Below are 15,224 nucleotides of genomic sequence, written 5' to 3'. Positions count from 1 at the left end.
GTCTACTCCTTTCTTTCACATCATGTCAATTGTGGATTGGTTGATATGGAGATCAAGCACATAGATTGTTCAGTGGCTTGACGTGCTAGAAGGATATCATCGGTTGACGTCCTCTTCCACCTGCTCGTTTTGATCAATATTCCTGTCCACGAAGATATTGGGAGAGCACATCACTGAAAATGTATCCAATGAAGCTCATGTCCACTTTGTACCTCAGAGTGAATGTCCTATTTTGGATTTGTGTGCATGTTGAAAGTTGCGAATCTACAAGCACAAATGGTTTAACCTCGGCGTTATCTCAAGCTCGGATACCCCTGATGTTGTGTGGGGTCCCCTCTTTCTGCCATTCCGATCTTTATTCTTGACGGCGGGGTTTATCCAATCAATGGAATGTTAATAAGCCTTCAGTCGCAAACTGAACGAAGAGAGAGCTTGGAAGAGCCTATTTGTTTTCGTAACTTTACAACGTCCATTTCCCGTTTAGGGAATTAGCTTCGTCGTCGTCGTAGCTATACTCTCAATATATATCTTCATATATCTGCATGAATAATGATGTTTTCAATCTGCTTCAAGAAGACATAGTTTGATTTGCAATCATACTTCTTCCTGTTGATTACGCAATCACCAGATTAATTATCAGCCGACCAATCTTTCTTGCACGTGCGTTAATCCTGCATGATTCGGCGTTGAAAGCTTTCAAGTTGCTCCAACCGCGGTAGAAGGCTCAGTAGTTAGTGGAAATCACACCATAAAAGAAAGGTGACATTTTGTCATTCTTTTCCAGAACATTTTCTCTTCTTACTCTCAAACCCGAAATCTCTTCAATTCCCCCTAGAAAGTTCATCTCATTTCATCCACACCAAACCCCAAAATCCTATCCACCTCCCTCCTTAGACCTCTTCTGCGACCCTATCTCGCTCGTACAACATCCTTCCCGTCACACGTTCCAAACAACTTCTCCCGCAATCCTTCCCCCAAAACTACCTCACCAATCTTCCGGAACACAGCAAAGTAAAATCGCATACCTAGTCAAGCATCTAGGAACATTCTCGTATTCAATTTATTTAAGCTCATTCAGTCACATTACCAAATCCGCACCCAGAAAATGACCTCCCAAGTCCCAACAAATGCAGGAGCTTCCATGCCTGCTTCCGAAATCCAGGCTCTCGCCATGAGCGGACAGGAAAACTTTGTTCCCGCCGCTGAAGAGGCGAGTCAGTATTCGCATTCGTTTCTGTATCTGGCTCCGAAGACTTCGGCTGGTTATCCCGTGGCTCAGTCAGCCAAAGTGTCTGCTGCTTTGACGCCGCGTCAGCTGGGAGATCAGACGCGTGGTACAATTGGGGGTGAGGAACTCGGTGTAAAAGGAGTTGGTGGTGAGGATGGTCGTGCCAAGAATTTGGGCAGCATTGAGCAGGAATTGGGAAAGGCGTCGAGGAGTGAGAGCATGAGTAGTGAGGCGAGCAATAGCACAATTTCTAGTGTGGATGCACCCAAGGGGATGAGTTCAAGGCGTTTCTTGAAGTTGGGACCGGTTCATTCTGGCGAGGCAGGTTTGGGTGATTGGAGTGAAGAGGTGGTGGAGTAGATGGCGTTTTCTGGCTATGGACGATGTGAATGGGGTCATGATTTACGGTTATTATGGCAATTTTGATCACACGCTTGATGTGATATCATTGCGAAGGTGCAGATGAGCTTAAGATATTGGGAAATTAAGTATGAGATATGACATATGTTGATTTTGGTCGGCGAATTCGGGGCTTGAGGATACATGGGTTGATAACTGAGGGAGGGTTGATTAACCACGCGATGGGATGGAAATTTACACGCACAAGGTACTTGTTGGAAAGTATCGCTCTCGTCCCAAAGGAGTATTGGTCATGAGTCATGAATCACGAAATCTTTTCACGCATTTCACATTTTCCGTTTTCTCGCTTTCTTTCCTATTTCGCCATTTACCTACCCAGTTTGTTTCATCATTCTTGGGAAAGAAAATCAGGATCACAAGGTAGTAACGACCACATGGGAATTTTAGGTATCAATTCAAACTTCAATGCAACTGATAATTTTTGGGCCTCGACCCAAGAATCCTAAACCTGAGTTCTGACAAGTTTGAGAAATCCCGTTACACGGAAATAAAATGCATTCAAGACGCGGATAATGACATCACGTGAACTTTACCGTTTTTGTGTTTCGTCGCGTCAGCATTTCTATCATTTTTGCTTACGAGGTAAACGAGGTAGACGAGCTATCTTACCCAACGTTTTGTTTTCTGAGCTCACATCAGCGTCGCATCACTGCCACAGGTCCACAGCCGGTAGATCACTCTTACCTCACGTCACACACACCATGTGCTGGTATCTTCGTACCTTTCCCACCATTCATAGATTAGAATTCTTTCTTCAACGAACGATTTAGTATCATCATTCATGAATAGTTGTCATATTTCCCATCAGTTCGTGATTGCGCCTCTGTTTTGCTGCAAAATTTCGCTTCTCACATAAGATGAGATTCATATATAATACATATCACATCAGATTATCGTGAAACTAAACGTCCGATGGTTGGTATGCATAGAGGATCAGGGGGGAACGTTGCTATTATAGGAGAGAGTTTAAGGAGGGGTTTTTTTATTCAATATCATTTATTTTCTTCCGCTTCTTTAGTTATTTTCGAATCCTCAATCGGGAAGATAAAGACTGGTCAATTAATTCAGATGGATGAGAGGATTGGGTTGGGGGCGATTAGATGTCTCACTGTGATGAGATGACAACGCTGCTAGATCAAAATGACGAGGACATTGCAATGATCAAGATTCATGGTCTAGGTGAAATATTTACGATATGCCAGAGTAGAATATCTTACTTGGAAAGACTAGATAGATGCATGTGATGCTCATCTATTTCTTCTCACCGCAGCATCATGAGCTGTGGGTACGACGGAGATTATGATTAGGGCTATGGGAGTAGGGTGAAATGGAAGAACGCATGGAGAATATTACATTGAGAATTTGTATTATGCTGATCTGATCCAATCTGGATTTGGTCGAAGTTTTATGATATGTTTGCAATGGCAAACAGAGCAGAAGGAGTAGAGGAGGAAACCGGATAGAGTTAGATTGGTAGAATTGTCTCAAACATTGAAATAACCGCGAGAATTATCAGTCCGCCATTATCAAATTCTTGTATCTATTCATCTACTATCTTCGAAGTTGAAGATGTGCTCATAAAATACCTCTTCATTCTTCCCCAACATCAAGTAATCGAGTATAGTATCACCAACACAAAAGTCCCTGTACAGTGTACACACCCACCAAATCAACATTCCCTACTCTCTTTCCAAAACCTCCCACAACTGACACTCCCTCCTCTCCTGATACAAACATCCCTTCACTCCCTTCCTGCCCCTTCCACTTGCCTTAACAAATTTTCCAACCACATATTCAGTAACACGAAGCACAGCAGTAGCTTCGCTACATATACGTATCACTGCATCTACACCGCATTAGCTCACAATTCGGGTACCGATGTGCATGCATATTGCATGTATATGCAAATGTGTGTTTCCGAGGAAAGTGGAGTGACGGACGGACGCCATGTGCGGGAGGGAAGTAGGTTGATTCAATGATGAGGTGCGCGCGCAGCCTTGCTTTTTGTCGTTTGGTTTGCGATGGTGTATTTAGACTGTGAGTGAATGGGGGAGGTGGATGCGTGGGCTGTTGATGATGGGAATGTAACGAGAATCAAAAGTGTGATGATGATTCGATGGAAAGAGGATGTAATGTGATCTTGTGCTACGGAGTCCGGAGATGGCTTAGAATATTGAATTAATAATTTGCGATATATTGCACCAAATTCAACAAAGCCTAGGATACAGTTATAATTGACGATTTGTGAACTACCCGATGAGATTTGAGAACTCGCCACATCTTTGGTCGTCTTTCAACCGAGTTGAAAGATCTACGTAGACCAGGGGAAGATGTAGATTTTACAAAATCGAAAGCCTCAAGAACTCCGTATAAGATGTGCCGCTGGAGCGTATATACCACGTGTTCTCCTTTCGAATCATTTTCTTCTGGAGAATTTCACGAAGATTCATGCCCTTTCTCATCCTAACAGCTAATTTTACCTCCGAAAATATGAACTATCTACATACAGGGGCAGTATATGTATATGATGAACAGCTATTCGATTATGACTTACCGTCTCAAATTCGCATCTGGTCATCAATTCTTGTGACCAAACAGTTCTAGAAAACAAAGTAGCTCACAAATTCCTCTCCAATTTGCCACACCTGGATTGCTTCCAATCTATCCAGACAGTTACTGAACTACCAGTAGCTGCCGAAAGAAAATTACTTGATAAAGATGGGATGGACAACAAATTCCTCATAACTACAACGCAAAAATAGAAAGGTGGCCAGATCTCGCCTTTTCTCTAGACGACATAGAAGAAAACACATTCATTTGAGATATCTCCCAGGCACGATATACTTTCCGAAATCTAAGCACTTACGAAAAAGTATGGTGCAAGTTCAACTTTTGTGTCCAATAGCCCGTGAAATAGTCCAGAAATGAGAGTTTTTGGGGTTTCGAATTTGTTTAAATGTTGAAGGCTTTTGGGATACCGAAAAATTCTTCAAAATATTAATGTTGAGTACATCTTCCGGTCACCATGCTCGTTACCCTTTTCATAAGTGAGGGTTGGAACTGACTTGCCGCTCACAAGAAACCTCATTGATTCAAAAGCTCGGATATTCAGAGAATATTTGAATGCCAAAGACCTAGACACTGAAGCTAGAGATTATGAATATTACACTGGTTTATCAACAGCTCCAAGCCAAACTTTTCAGAGCCAATCACCATGAAAATTCTATGCCATCATCGGTTTTTACGTCCATATCCCACGGCTGTTTCCATAATCACACACACACCTGGGACTTATTCTGAATATTAGAGTCTTGACCCAGCTTGTCGTCTAGTCTCATCTTTGAAACTCTCATCATTATCCCAACCCGTTTCATCGCGATAATGCATCGATGGATCCTCTACTCTTGATGGTGGAACATCCCTATACTGGCCATCGGCTGTTAACTCCTGGGTTCTCAACATAATTGCTCGATCTTTCTTCTTCCCTAATCCCATTCTTTGTCTTCTTGAACCAGTTCCGTATCCCTTGCGTCGACCCATCACATTACCCATCCCAATAGTGCGATGCTTTCGATTGCAATACCACGTTCCACCAATGACTATGGCAATAAATGCGAGGACTGTTGGAAGGGCAATATAGAGAGAAGCGCCTTGTGGAGCTTTGCTTGGAGATTGACGATATGGTTCAGGCGCAGGAGAAGTAGTCACCATGAGTGTTGGTCCTTGTACGGAAATGATATCCGTTTTCTGGGTGGGAGTGACGAATAACGTTACGTTGTTGAACTTCATACCCTTCAACCAGCTCTTATCTATCGTCCAAGAAATGAAACCAAGATTGTTACTTGTGGGCACTGATTGAAAAGCCTGTACCCCTCCGCCTGAAGCATTTACATAGTTTGCCTGTATAAAAACCGAGATATTCGACTCGGCGAAGTACCGAGCATCCCAAGTAACTGTCTCATGTCAGCAATCATCCTATACAATAAGATAGAAATGCTAACCATAATATGTCTCGTCGACATATACACTAGACCCATTATCTGGCTTACAAAACGGCGCAAACTTTCCTTTGAGATTGTGGCAGATCTTAAAAGCTCCACCGCCTGTCGATGTAGGTACCACTTCACTAGCTGTAGATGTAGTTGATGCTTCAGAGATAGAGGAAGCACTGGTAGCAGTCAATTGTGCCGGAGCAGCATCGATTGTAGTGACTTTACTATTGATCGTCGTAAGGATGGGAGTAACTGTTGACGCATGTCCACTGGCATCAACGGTGACCCATGGATTCAATCCTTCATCTGTAATTGAGGTTGTAGTTTCTAATGCTGAAGGTATTTCGTTTGTGCTAGTGGCATCCATTGCGGTAGAAGTGGGAGATCTAGTTGAGGAATTATCGCTGGAATTGGCTGTATCGGATTCTGTGGAAGAATCAGTCAATATAAAAATGCTTCTTAAATAGAAGGCAACCAGTTTTTACTTACCTGCTCTACGAGCTGGGGAGGCTTCTATAATTCCATATAGAAGGCCCATTACTATTGCGAAAAGTGACACTCGCATTATGCTCTTTTCCTACCTAGGTATTATTCAATCACGAATGATTACACCTTCACTGAGTTTGATGTTAAACCAAATGAATTGACCTCAAAGGGTTCGGAATGACGAGTAATCAAGGAATCAATTAACGAAGAATCTCTTATGGAAACATTGTAATTGATAAATTTCAACGAGCACATTGAAATGGATAGCTGAGGGAAGGGATTCAAAGCACGGACGAGATCAAGCTTGTCTGTGCACATTTACGTTCCTGACTAAAATTGACATGGGCTTCCTTATCATGATATCCCATTGGTTGTCTTTCGCATTTTATACTCTCGGGTGTAACCGAAATCTGGGGATAGTGTCAGTGACCTCAAATGATCGCTGTCGCCGTTTATTCTCCACTCTACCATTTGATGCACATCAACGAATGCAAGCTTTTTCAACAATCTGTCTGTACTCAATGATGTTTTGGGCATTTTGCTCTTGAGCACTTGAACCGATCGTTACGCCTGTAGTTCTGCGCTCCAGGATAAAAGCTGACATACAGCTCTTTGAACCCAACCTTCAACTTTTATATAATTGGCATTGTGTTGGATACTCTTTGTTGTCTTTGAGTAGTTGTGATCAAGTGGACCTTCGGCTATTCCAGGGGCTGGCTCAACAAGAACCACAAAGACCTTGCCTTGAAGTCTTTATTTACACTATGCTCTCGTATCAAAACATGCGCAAAGTCATTTTAACTCATCCCATGTAGGAATGAATTTTGCACTTTCTCACAAAATTGCTGCATACATTCTTCATGATGTTTGTGTATCAGCGTCTTTGTGAAGTAAAGACAACAATAAGGCTCTCTGGATGATATGTCTGGGAGTACATATAATGCTATCGGAGACAGACATTCGTCTTACAGATGGGACAGTGATTTGTGTAACCTATGCCAAGGACCTGTAATGCTTTTAAATAAATTATAGCTTCATATTTTTTGTGGACGAACTGAGCAGCACTTCACTTAAAGTACTATTTTGCATACGATTGGTAGACTGTGTATCGTTCTCATTACTCCTAAACGGATGATGTAATATTCTCACCTTCTCATAATTTGCTATTTTCTGAGTTTTCATAGGCCTTTTTTGAGCATATTTTGCTCGATAACTAATGAAATTATTGATTGGAGAGAAGATCATATTTTCAGATGAATTAAAAGAGTATTTGAATACTTTGCGGCACTTGTTTGAGCCTTTTCATTCCACTGCCGGGTTCTTTTTGGAACAAAGATAAAGGGAAAATGTGTGGTTCAATGCAAAGGTAGTTCAGAATAATAGGATACATGCGACCTTGGAATCTTAAAGTAATAAGAAGATGCGTATTGTACTACTAAATGTCAAAGATCATCTATCAGGTAACAGGTTGCTGTATCCTTCGCCTAATTGGCTTAACTATATGGGTCCCAGTGAATTGCCAAAATGACAGAGCACATAACAATTCAATTAACTGAAATTTGAATTCACTTCAACATCGGTTGGCTCAGCCTTAAAAGCTTCTTGCATCCTGCTTTCTTTCTCTTTTTTTCTCCACAAACTTTCACACAACCACCACATACCATAATCATGGCTATAGAACAACCTCCTCTCGTCGTTGATCCTGATTTGCTTGATGATCTACCCATTCCTTCCCCTTACACTCTTGCTGAAGCTTCTGTCCCTGATCGTATCGAGTGTGTCGTAAGTATTTACTCTACTTACATTATGAATTATAGACTAGGTTCTGATTGAATTAAACTGATATCCTCGTTCTTAGGTTCCAATATCTATCCGTCCCTCTCTCATCGACCCCAAAAACAAAGGTCTTTATGTTGATAAGGCTGTATCTCCTGGAGACATCTTGTTTACAATTGAAAAGCCTTTGTTCGCCATTGTAGGTGGTTCTATGTTCCTCTTTCTTTCCTTTCTGTTCATCGTCGTCTCTTAGTACATTTGTCCTTCAAATTAGACGAATTCTCAATCGGATCAACCAAACATCTGTAACACTTACAATCTACAAACTGCAAGCTACAAACTTTGGCCCCTGCCTATCGAACCAACACTTCAAGTTAGACTGCATGCCAATTTCTGCAGATATCCTCAAGAAATTCTGGCCTTCTAGTCTGACACACATCTGTCTTTGATGGCATGATCAGAGTTCATTTGCAGTGTACTTGCAGGATACTTGCAGACTACTTGCAGGCTAGTTGGAAAGCTTTCAATAAACATTTCTTCCAATTTGTATACTCCCAGTTTTCTTGCACATAAAATTAAATATCTTAAAGATTATTTCTTGTCCTCAAACCCTCAAGGTCACGCCACAAATTCGTTTCAGATTTCTCGAAAAATGGGTTTCTTCATCGCTCTAGGTAGTCATGTGCTGCCTTTTAAAGTGAAAGTTGATCTACGGACTACCTTGTACCTAAGTGCATTGGAGGTAATGCACTGGTGACTTTGGGTTCATCTACGAAAAGAGCTCTCACAGTTTCTAGCATTTCAAAGGACTCAATTGAGGTTTATTGTTCATTCACTTAGCAATCTTTGAGTCTAGATACATTCCTAGTACTTCGTTTACCTTAGAGCACTCCATCAAACCTGAATGCTTCAAAAATATACTAACCTTCCAATACTCATAGGTCGAACAGAAGAACACGAGATTGAGAACCTGCGATAACTGCTTCGCATACCAGAGCGTGGAGGATAAAATAGGGACTGTCAGTACTGTAGAAAGAGATATCGAGACAGCTATCCCATTCGACCAATGTGGAAGCTGTGGGGTACACCACTACTGTGACCGGGTAAGGTTAACACTTGTCATTATTTTCAATTTGTTGAATCTGGTTTGAAATGCTAACACAAAACAGAAATGCCAGAGGGAAGCATTTGAACACCATCATAAGCATGAATGTATTACTTTCGTAGACTTTTTGTCCGAAGAGCCCTCAGCAGAGTCCTTCATTGAACGTACGGATTTCCGCTTTGTTCTCCGTTTCCTGAGCATGGCAAAGGCAAATCTTCTTACAGAAGCAACAATGAGGGATTTCTTCACAGCACCAATAGGTAATTTGTATGACTTTGGGCCTTCTATGGAGACTTCCTACAGAAATTTGAGTCTCAATATGAAACTTCTCGCAAAGTCGCCTGTGCACGAAGATTCAGTCTTACGTATTCTCTGCTTTGTAAGTTGACAAGTTCGAATATTTTGCACAGTATTAAAAGGCTAATCACTATGGCAGGCTGTTCATCAATCTATTCTGATGCACCAACCATTCATATGCCAATTCGATAGGTATGATATAAGTTATTGGGACACAAGTTCTCCAACGAGAATCAGTTGTGGTAGTAAGTAAAGCTTATTTGATAATACTCAGTCTAATGTTTTCAAAATAAAGGCATAATAACAAATATATTTCTAGGCTGCTACGAGCCGTTTATCACAATCATGAGAAACGATTGCAATGCCAACACTCGCGAGTACTTTGACGGAATGACATACATTCTACAAGCTAATTGTGCAATCCCTGCCAACACTGAGATTACCCGCCATTTCAGTTCTTGGAATGACTACGAATACCGTCGTCTTCAATTTACGAGGAAAGAAAAGCTTGATTGCAAGTGTAATTTATGTACTCGAGGAAATCTAGGACCAACAGGTAATCTTCGAGAGCGCATGCTTTCAGTTCACGTTTCTAATTACAAGCCTGGACTCGACAAGGAGCTGCTGAAAGAACAACTAGCGATCGATCACAAAGTTATTGCTGATTTGAGATCCAATGGATTCGGCTACGATTGCCCTGATCTAAGAAGAGCATATATGAGTATATTCGGCGGTCAATTTGAACTAGACTCCCGAACTAGAACTCAGGATTATAAAGGGTCCTTGAGACTTCTTCTCACCGTCTACTACTTGATCGATCCAGTTGCATGCCCGGCACCGTCACCGGAAGAACGCATCAAAGTTCTGCATTTTCTCACAGTTATAGCTTACATTGGAGAAGACTCGCCATCCAAGGTTAGCGAGATCGTCCTCACAATGCGTAAATTCATCTATCATTGGCGTTCGCAGCTCGTCCACTACTCCAGGCAAATGGGTGGCCCAATACCAGGATTGCTACATTCCACCGAAATGCATTCAAGGAAGACCTAGAGGCTGGGGATATACCTGTTCATACGGATAAAGATGCTCTCGTGAAGGAGTTAAATGGTTGGTTCAAATTGCTTGGTCTTGCTGAGATGACATCAGAGCAGATTCTTCATACTTAAACGGACCAAACAATGTGTAGGAAGAGCATTTTGTGGTTGAATTGACTTTGGCATATGTTGCCTTGACAGAAATTGTGATTTCTCCCACATAGGACTTTGGAGGAATCATGGAGAAGAAACCATGAAAGTCTACTCACAGGGGATGCCGATAGTATTTAATATCGGAGGAAACAGAATGCAACATCGCGTTTCAGTGCGGAGGTAAAATAATCCACGCGAGAAACAAACATAACGTAGTTAGATGAATCACAAAGCCTTCCTATGACCCACAAGTCCCAATGCTATGTAAACCACGGTAGAAACCTACACAATATAGGATGTTATGACAAGAGCCCAACAAACATACCTAATTCATATCTTGTACATCAGCATTCACCACTTAACAAAAGGCTCGAGTTGAAGGATAACTATTGGGCTGACCGGCAATTTGGAACTCGGACTTGACCGACCTGGAAGCATAGGAACTTTAAATCAGAACTTCACAATTCTGCAACCATATTATGGCTCGAGTCATTCAAACTAGAATTTCCGGTCAGCTGGTACACTAGTAGTAGGGCTTACACAACCCGCAGAAGGTCCACTCGTTGAGTTGTCGGTGCATTTATCGGTGCCCTGAAAATAAATTATAGCGAATCAAATTGCAATTCGGATGATTGTGGTAAGAGCTTCTTGGATCTTGGAAGCTAAAAGTCTTGTCAGATTCGTCATAACCACAGTGGAGAAGTGCAGATATTATACACGCGGAAATACGCTCTTGGTGGGTCTTACATATTTGAGAGATTGAAGAGTTCTACGTAGATTTCGACCACTCGGGGGGCTGAATTGATTTGGAAGCTTATTTTTCCATAAAGTAGTTGGATTGCCACATTTAAAGAGCGACATACCAAGCTGGCCGGGACAAAAATCTATTGCAAGGGGCAGTACATTACTTGGGACCAAGGAGAAGTACTCGGTAATATTCACACTGTTACGATAAGCAGCCGTCACGACGGCAGATTGGCTGGCTATATATATCGATCTCGCGCCCTATGAGCAAATTCCTTCTCGCAGACCTCTTTCTCGGCCCAACTTCAATTTGCAAACGGGCTTGAACATCCAAAACGAACATTGTCAGAACGGCTTACTTAGTTAGGCATTTAACGATCATCTTAACGATTTAATTATGGCTACAAGCGAAACCCAGAACAAGAGCACTTTTGCCGTTGATATGGTTAAACGGTTTTCCCAGCACGCTGATGGCAAAACCTGTATGCACTTCACATTTTCCCTAATCTCGCCTATGTCCGATTTTACTCTAAACACCCCATATAGTTCTCATTACCGGTCCCAGTGAAGAAGGAATCGGGGCAGAAATTGCCCTCTCCATTGCCTCATCGTCAAGCCCTTCAATGATAATTCTTGCCGGTCGCCAAAAAACAAAAACTCTCTCCGTCATGTTCCTCATCCGACGAATGAACCCCAACATCAATGTTGTCTGGATCCCACTAAACTTACTTGATAATGAATCTATCCGAGCAGCAGCAGATGCTATCAAGAAATTAGACACTGAGAAAATACATGTTGTCATCAATAATGCTGGAGTTATGGGCGTACGAAATTATACAACCTCCAAGCAGGGTATTGAGGGTCAATTTGCTGCAAACTACTTGGGACACTTCCTATTGACCAACTTGTTGATGGATCAAATTATCGCAGCGAGAGAAGAGAGTGCAGTAATTGTTAATATGGGGAGCTTGGGGTATGAACTGGGCGAGGTGAACCTTGATGATGTTAACTTTGAGGCATGTCGAAGTATTTCTTTTCCCACTGCGAAACCGTCGGTTAACGGACCTGGGTCGTAGGGAGGGCAAAATTATAATGCTTGGAAGGCATTCGGACAATCGAAGACCGCAATGCTTCTCTGGAACATTGCTCTAGGCAAAAGACTGGCCAACAAAGGTATCTCAACATTAGTCGTGCATCCAGGAAGTGAGTCGCTTACTATGGTATTGTACAAGAAAGCTATATTGATAACATTAAAGCCACCCTCGAAACCAAACTTCTCGAAAACTCTAGTATTGATCAAGTGCAACTTGCAGAGTCGTACAAGCTTGCTATAGATAGAAATGAGGGTTAGTAGCTTTACTAGTATTTACTTCAGGAACTGATTCGAGAAAACAGGCAAATCTCTCCAGCCTCAGAACATGGTAACAAGACAAGTGTCAGCCGGTACAATCATACTTGCCGCACTAGATCCCGCATATAGAGGTACATTCCAGTCTCCAATCATCGACTAACTTGCTGATTACAAGCTCTAGCACTATCTCCGGCGTTTATCGTTGACGAGAAAGTAAATTCACAGACTAGGAGCTACGCAACTAGCGAACAAGATGCTGAGATACTGTGGAAACTGAGCGAACAACTTGTCGGGGAAACATTCAATATCTAGAAAATAGTACCACGGTGGAACAGTGGAAGAAATTTGAAAGAGTCGACGAACAAAATTCACTAGCAACTGAGCGCAAACAGCCAGCAAGAAGCATGTGAAATTTTTCGATGTTGATCGATTTCAGCAAAGGATGGAAACAGTTCTAACCGCAGCACAAAAACAATTATACTTCCAACACTAATTTCACACCACTGACCCCCCCTTTCAACTCGTCTAATGCTTTGTTTGCGGAATCCAATCCCCCATCTACTACTTTGATACTCGGGCTTGGTACAAACTCTCCCGTTTGCAGTTTCTCCTTTAGCCAAGTCCAATAGAGCCATTGCGACCATTCATCTCTTTCGGCATCATCTGTTGGCGCAGAAACGAATTTGATGTTCATTCCCTCCACAGTTAGTGGCTGGGGATTTAATCTTATTGCTGATGCTAAATTGGCGACATTATCACCCTTCGTAGCTTTCAGGACGTCCAAGATGGGTTGTAGTGCACCAGCAGCATCATATGCCAAATCAATTGCGATCCCGTCTTCTTTTGCAGACTTCACAATGTTTTCTACAACAGCACTGTCTTTGTAATCAAACACTTTCGAGGCACCGAGTTTCTTGACATACTCATGATTGTGTGGGCTAGCAGTTGCATATACCACATATCCCATGTTCGCGGCTTGCTGTACACCCGCCCCTCCAACGCTACTGCTTCCACCCCATACCAAAACTCCTTTCTTATCTGAAGGTGTGAATTTTGTATCACGCGCCAAACCAACAGAATACCAAGCAGCCATCGCAGTTTGCACAGCCATTGGAAGAATTGCTCCTTCGTTGAAGCTCATTCCGTCAGGCAACGGGCATACACTTGAAGCTGGCACAAGAACTTTCTTCTGAAATGCTCCATAATTTGGATCGCCTTTTGTGAAGAATGCGGGCGCAAAAGCGGCTACCCGTGTTCCCACTTTCGGTGCAGCAGCTGGCACAGATTGGCCGGCAGCAACAACGATGCCAGAAATATCGGATCCGGGAATTGCGGGGTAGGTAGCACAAAATAACCCGTGGTCGCGCATATAATGGTCGATCGGGTTACACGCAATTGAGTGGACCTCTATGAGAAGTTCTTTGGGACCGGGAATTGGGGTGGGTCTATGAACTATTTCAAAAGGGCCACCCTTCTCAGGAATGATAGCAGCAAGATGCTGTGAGTTTGTTGTTGTTGAGGACATTATGATATGAGAGATGTTCAAACGATGTTTCTGGAATATAGTTGATTGAGGACGATAGAATTGTGTAGTAAAGGGAGGGCCATATCTTTGCCTTTATACCTACCTCACTTCGGGAGTTCGGAGTCATTGCATTTTGAACCCTGAAGAAACTCATAAAATTCAAGGAAGCGGAGATTTCATTATGCTCGACATCAGCCAACATTCGTTGATCTTCGCCGTTGTATCGTCTCATTGAGGATGTTTAGGATTCAGGCTAATCGCTTATCGTACCCATTCATATTCATAGGGCTAAAGCTAACCTCATATCGTATTCCATAGAGTGGGTCATCTGCCATGGTAGGTAGGGTGATTTGATTGGGTGAAACTATACGATTCTGAAAACTCGTGATCTGATACTCTTATCACCTAACACCGGCTAAACGACGTTGGAAGTCTAGATCTTCCGCTCACCTCTGATAAATGAACTTAGTTTTACTACCACCGGTAATGAGAAAAGACAGACGCAAGAAGCCTGCCATTCTTTGTGATTCCGGCGGCATCATGGCGCGTGAAGTTATCACTCGAAAATACTGGCTCCGCGATTTCTGTCACATTTTTCATCTCGACCTTCTAGTACTCTCACAATACAGCTTATATTTGATACCTGTGACAAAATCATAGTTTGAGCACCTTCCATAATCAAAAATCTACGTACCAGTATCAAGAGTGAATATGTAAGTATTAAATTAAGCATGACTGACATTCCAAGGCTTGCTACCATAGCTCAGCATATTCTCGTCTCAAACCAGATTCACTTCGCACTGCGATTACAACAATAGAGTGTAAGAAGTCACCGCCTTCTCTGCCCGAACATAAGACCCACTCGCTCACTCTATCAGAAGAAAGCAATCCAAAAAAGATAATACTCAAAGACCAAAGAATGCAAAACGATCAACGCCACACACAACGGCAGGCATTAAAGCACCATGACAAATTTAGCAAAATCCTTAGGAAAAAAACAATCACAGATAGCAAAAGAGTTCACGCGCCTGGTGCGCCAGGCGCGCTACATCTCTGTTGACCTATCTCGCGGTATCCCTGACTCCGAAGGGATCGAATGCTCCCCACAAAGAT

At 42.4% G+C, this 15,224-nt stretch overlaps 4 protein-coding genes across 4 annotated transcripts; 2 read left to right on the top strand and 2 right to left on the bottom strand.

Annotated features, from left to right (window-relative positions):
- Nucleotides 1-1,105: 1,105 nt before the first annotated feature.
- Bfra_008724 (uncharacterized protein) lies at nt 1,106-1,588 on the top strand (the record flags this gene model as incomplete). Its single annotated transcript, XM_037339081.1, has 1 exon — nt 1,106-1,588. The coding sequence occupies one exon, from the start codon at nt 1,106-1,108 to the stop codon at nt 1,586-1,588; it is 483 nt and encodes a 160-aa protein (XP_037190647.1).
- Nucleotides 1,589-4,951: 3,363 nt separating this feature from the next.
- Bfra_008723 (uncharacterized protein) lies at nt 4,952-6,205 on the bottom strand (the record flags this gene model as incomplete). The annotated part of the gene is made up of 3 exons (XM_037339080.1): nt 4,952-5,601; nt 5,650-6,066; nt 6,130-6,205. The coding sequence occupies 3 exons, from the start codon at nt 6,203-6,205 to the stop codon at nt 4,952-4,954; spliced, it is 1,143 nt and encodes a 380-aa protein (XP_037190646.1).
- Nucleotides 6,206-7,794: 1,589 nt separating this feature from the next.
- On the top strand, nt 7,795-12,898 carry Bfra_008722 (putative short-chain dehydrogenase protein; the record flags this gene model as incomplete). The annotated part of the gene is made up of 12 exons (XM_037339079.1): nt 7,795-7,908; nt 7,985-8,101; nt 8,844-9,005; nt 9,072-9,386; nt 9,444-9,549; nt 9,624-10,244; nt 10,274-10,411; nt 11,782-12,239; nt 12,312-12,438; nt 12,492-12,581; nt 12,631-12,717; nt 12,768-12,898. 12 exons carry the CDS (start codon nt 7,795-7,797, stop codon nt 12,896-12,898), a joined length of 2,466 nt encoding a protein of 821 aa, XP_037190645.1.
- Nucleotides 12,899-13,061: 163 nt separating this feature from the next.
- Bfra_008721 (putative zinc binding protein) lies at nt 13,062-14,111 on the bottom strand (the record flags this gene model as incomplete). The annotated part of the gene is made up of 1 exon (XM_037339078.1): nt 13,062-14,111. One exon carries the CDS (start codon nt 14,109-14,111, stop codon nt 13,062-13,064), a length of 1,050 nt encoding a protein of 349 aa, XP_037190644.1.
- Between the last annotated feature and the right edge of the window lie 1,113 nt (nt 14,112-15,224).

This window comes from Botrytis fragariae, assembly GCF_013461495.1.
Source record: "Botrytis fragariae strain BVB16 chromosome Unknown tig00000101, whole genome shotgun sequence".
Taxonomy (NCBI): domain Eukaryota; kingdom Fungi; phylum Ascomycota; class Leotiomycetes; order Helotiales; family Sclerotiniaceae; genus Botrytis; species Botrytis fragariae.
Note: the sequence above shows the minus strand (reverse complement) of the source record. Positions and strands in the feature narration are given on the sequence as shown.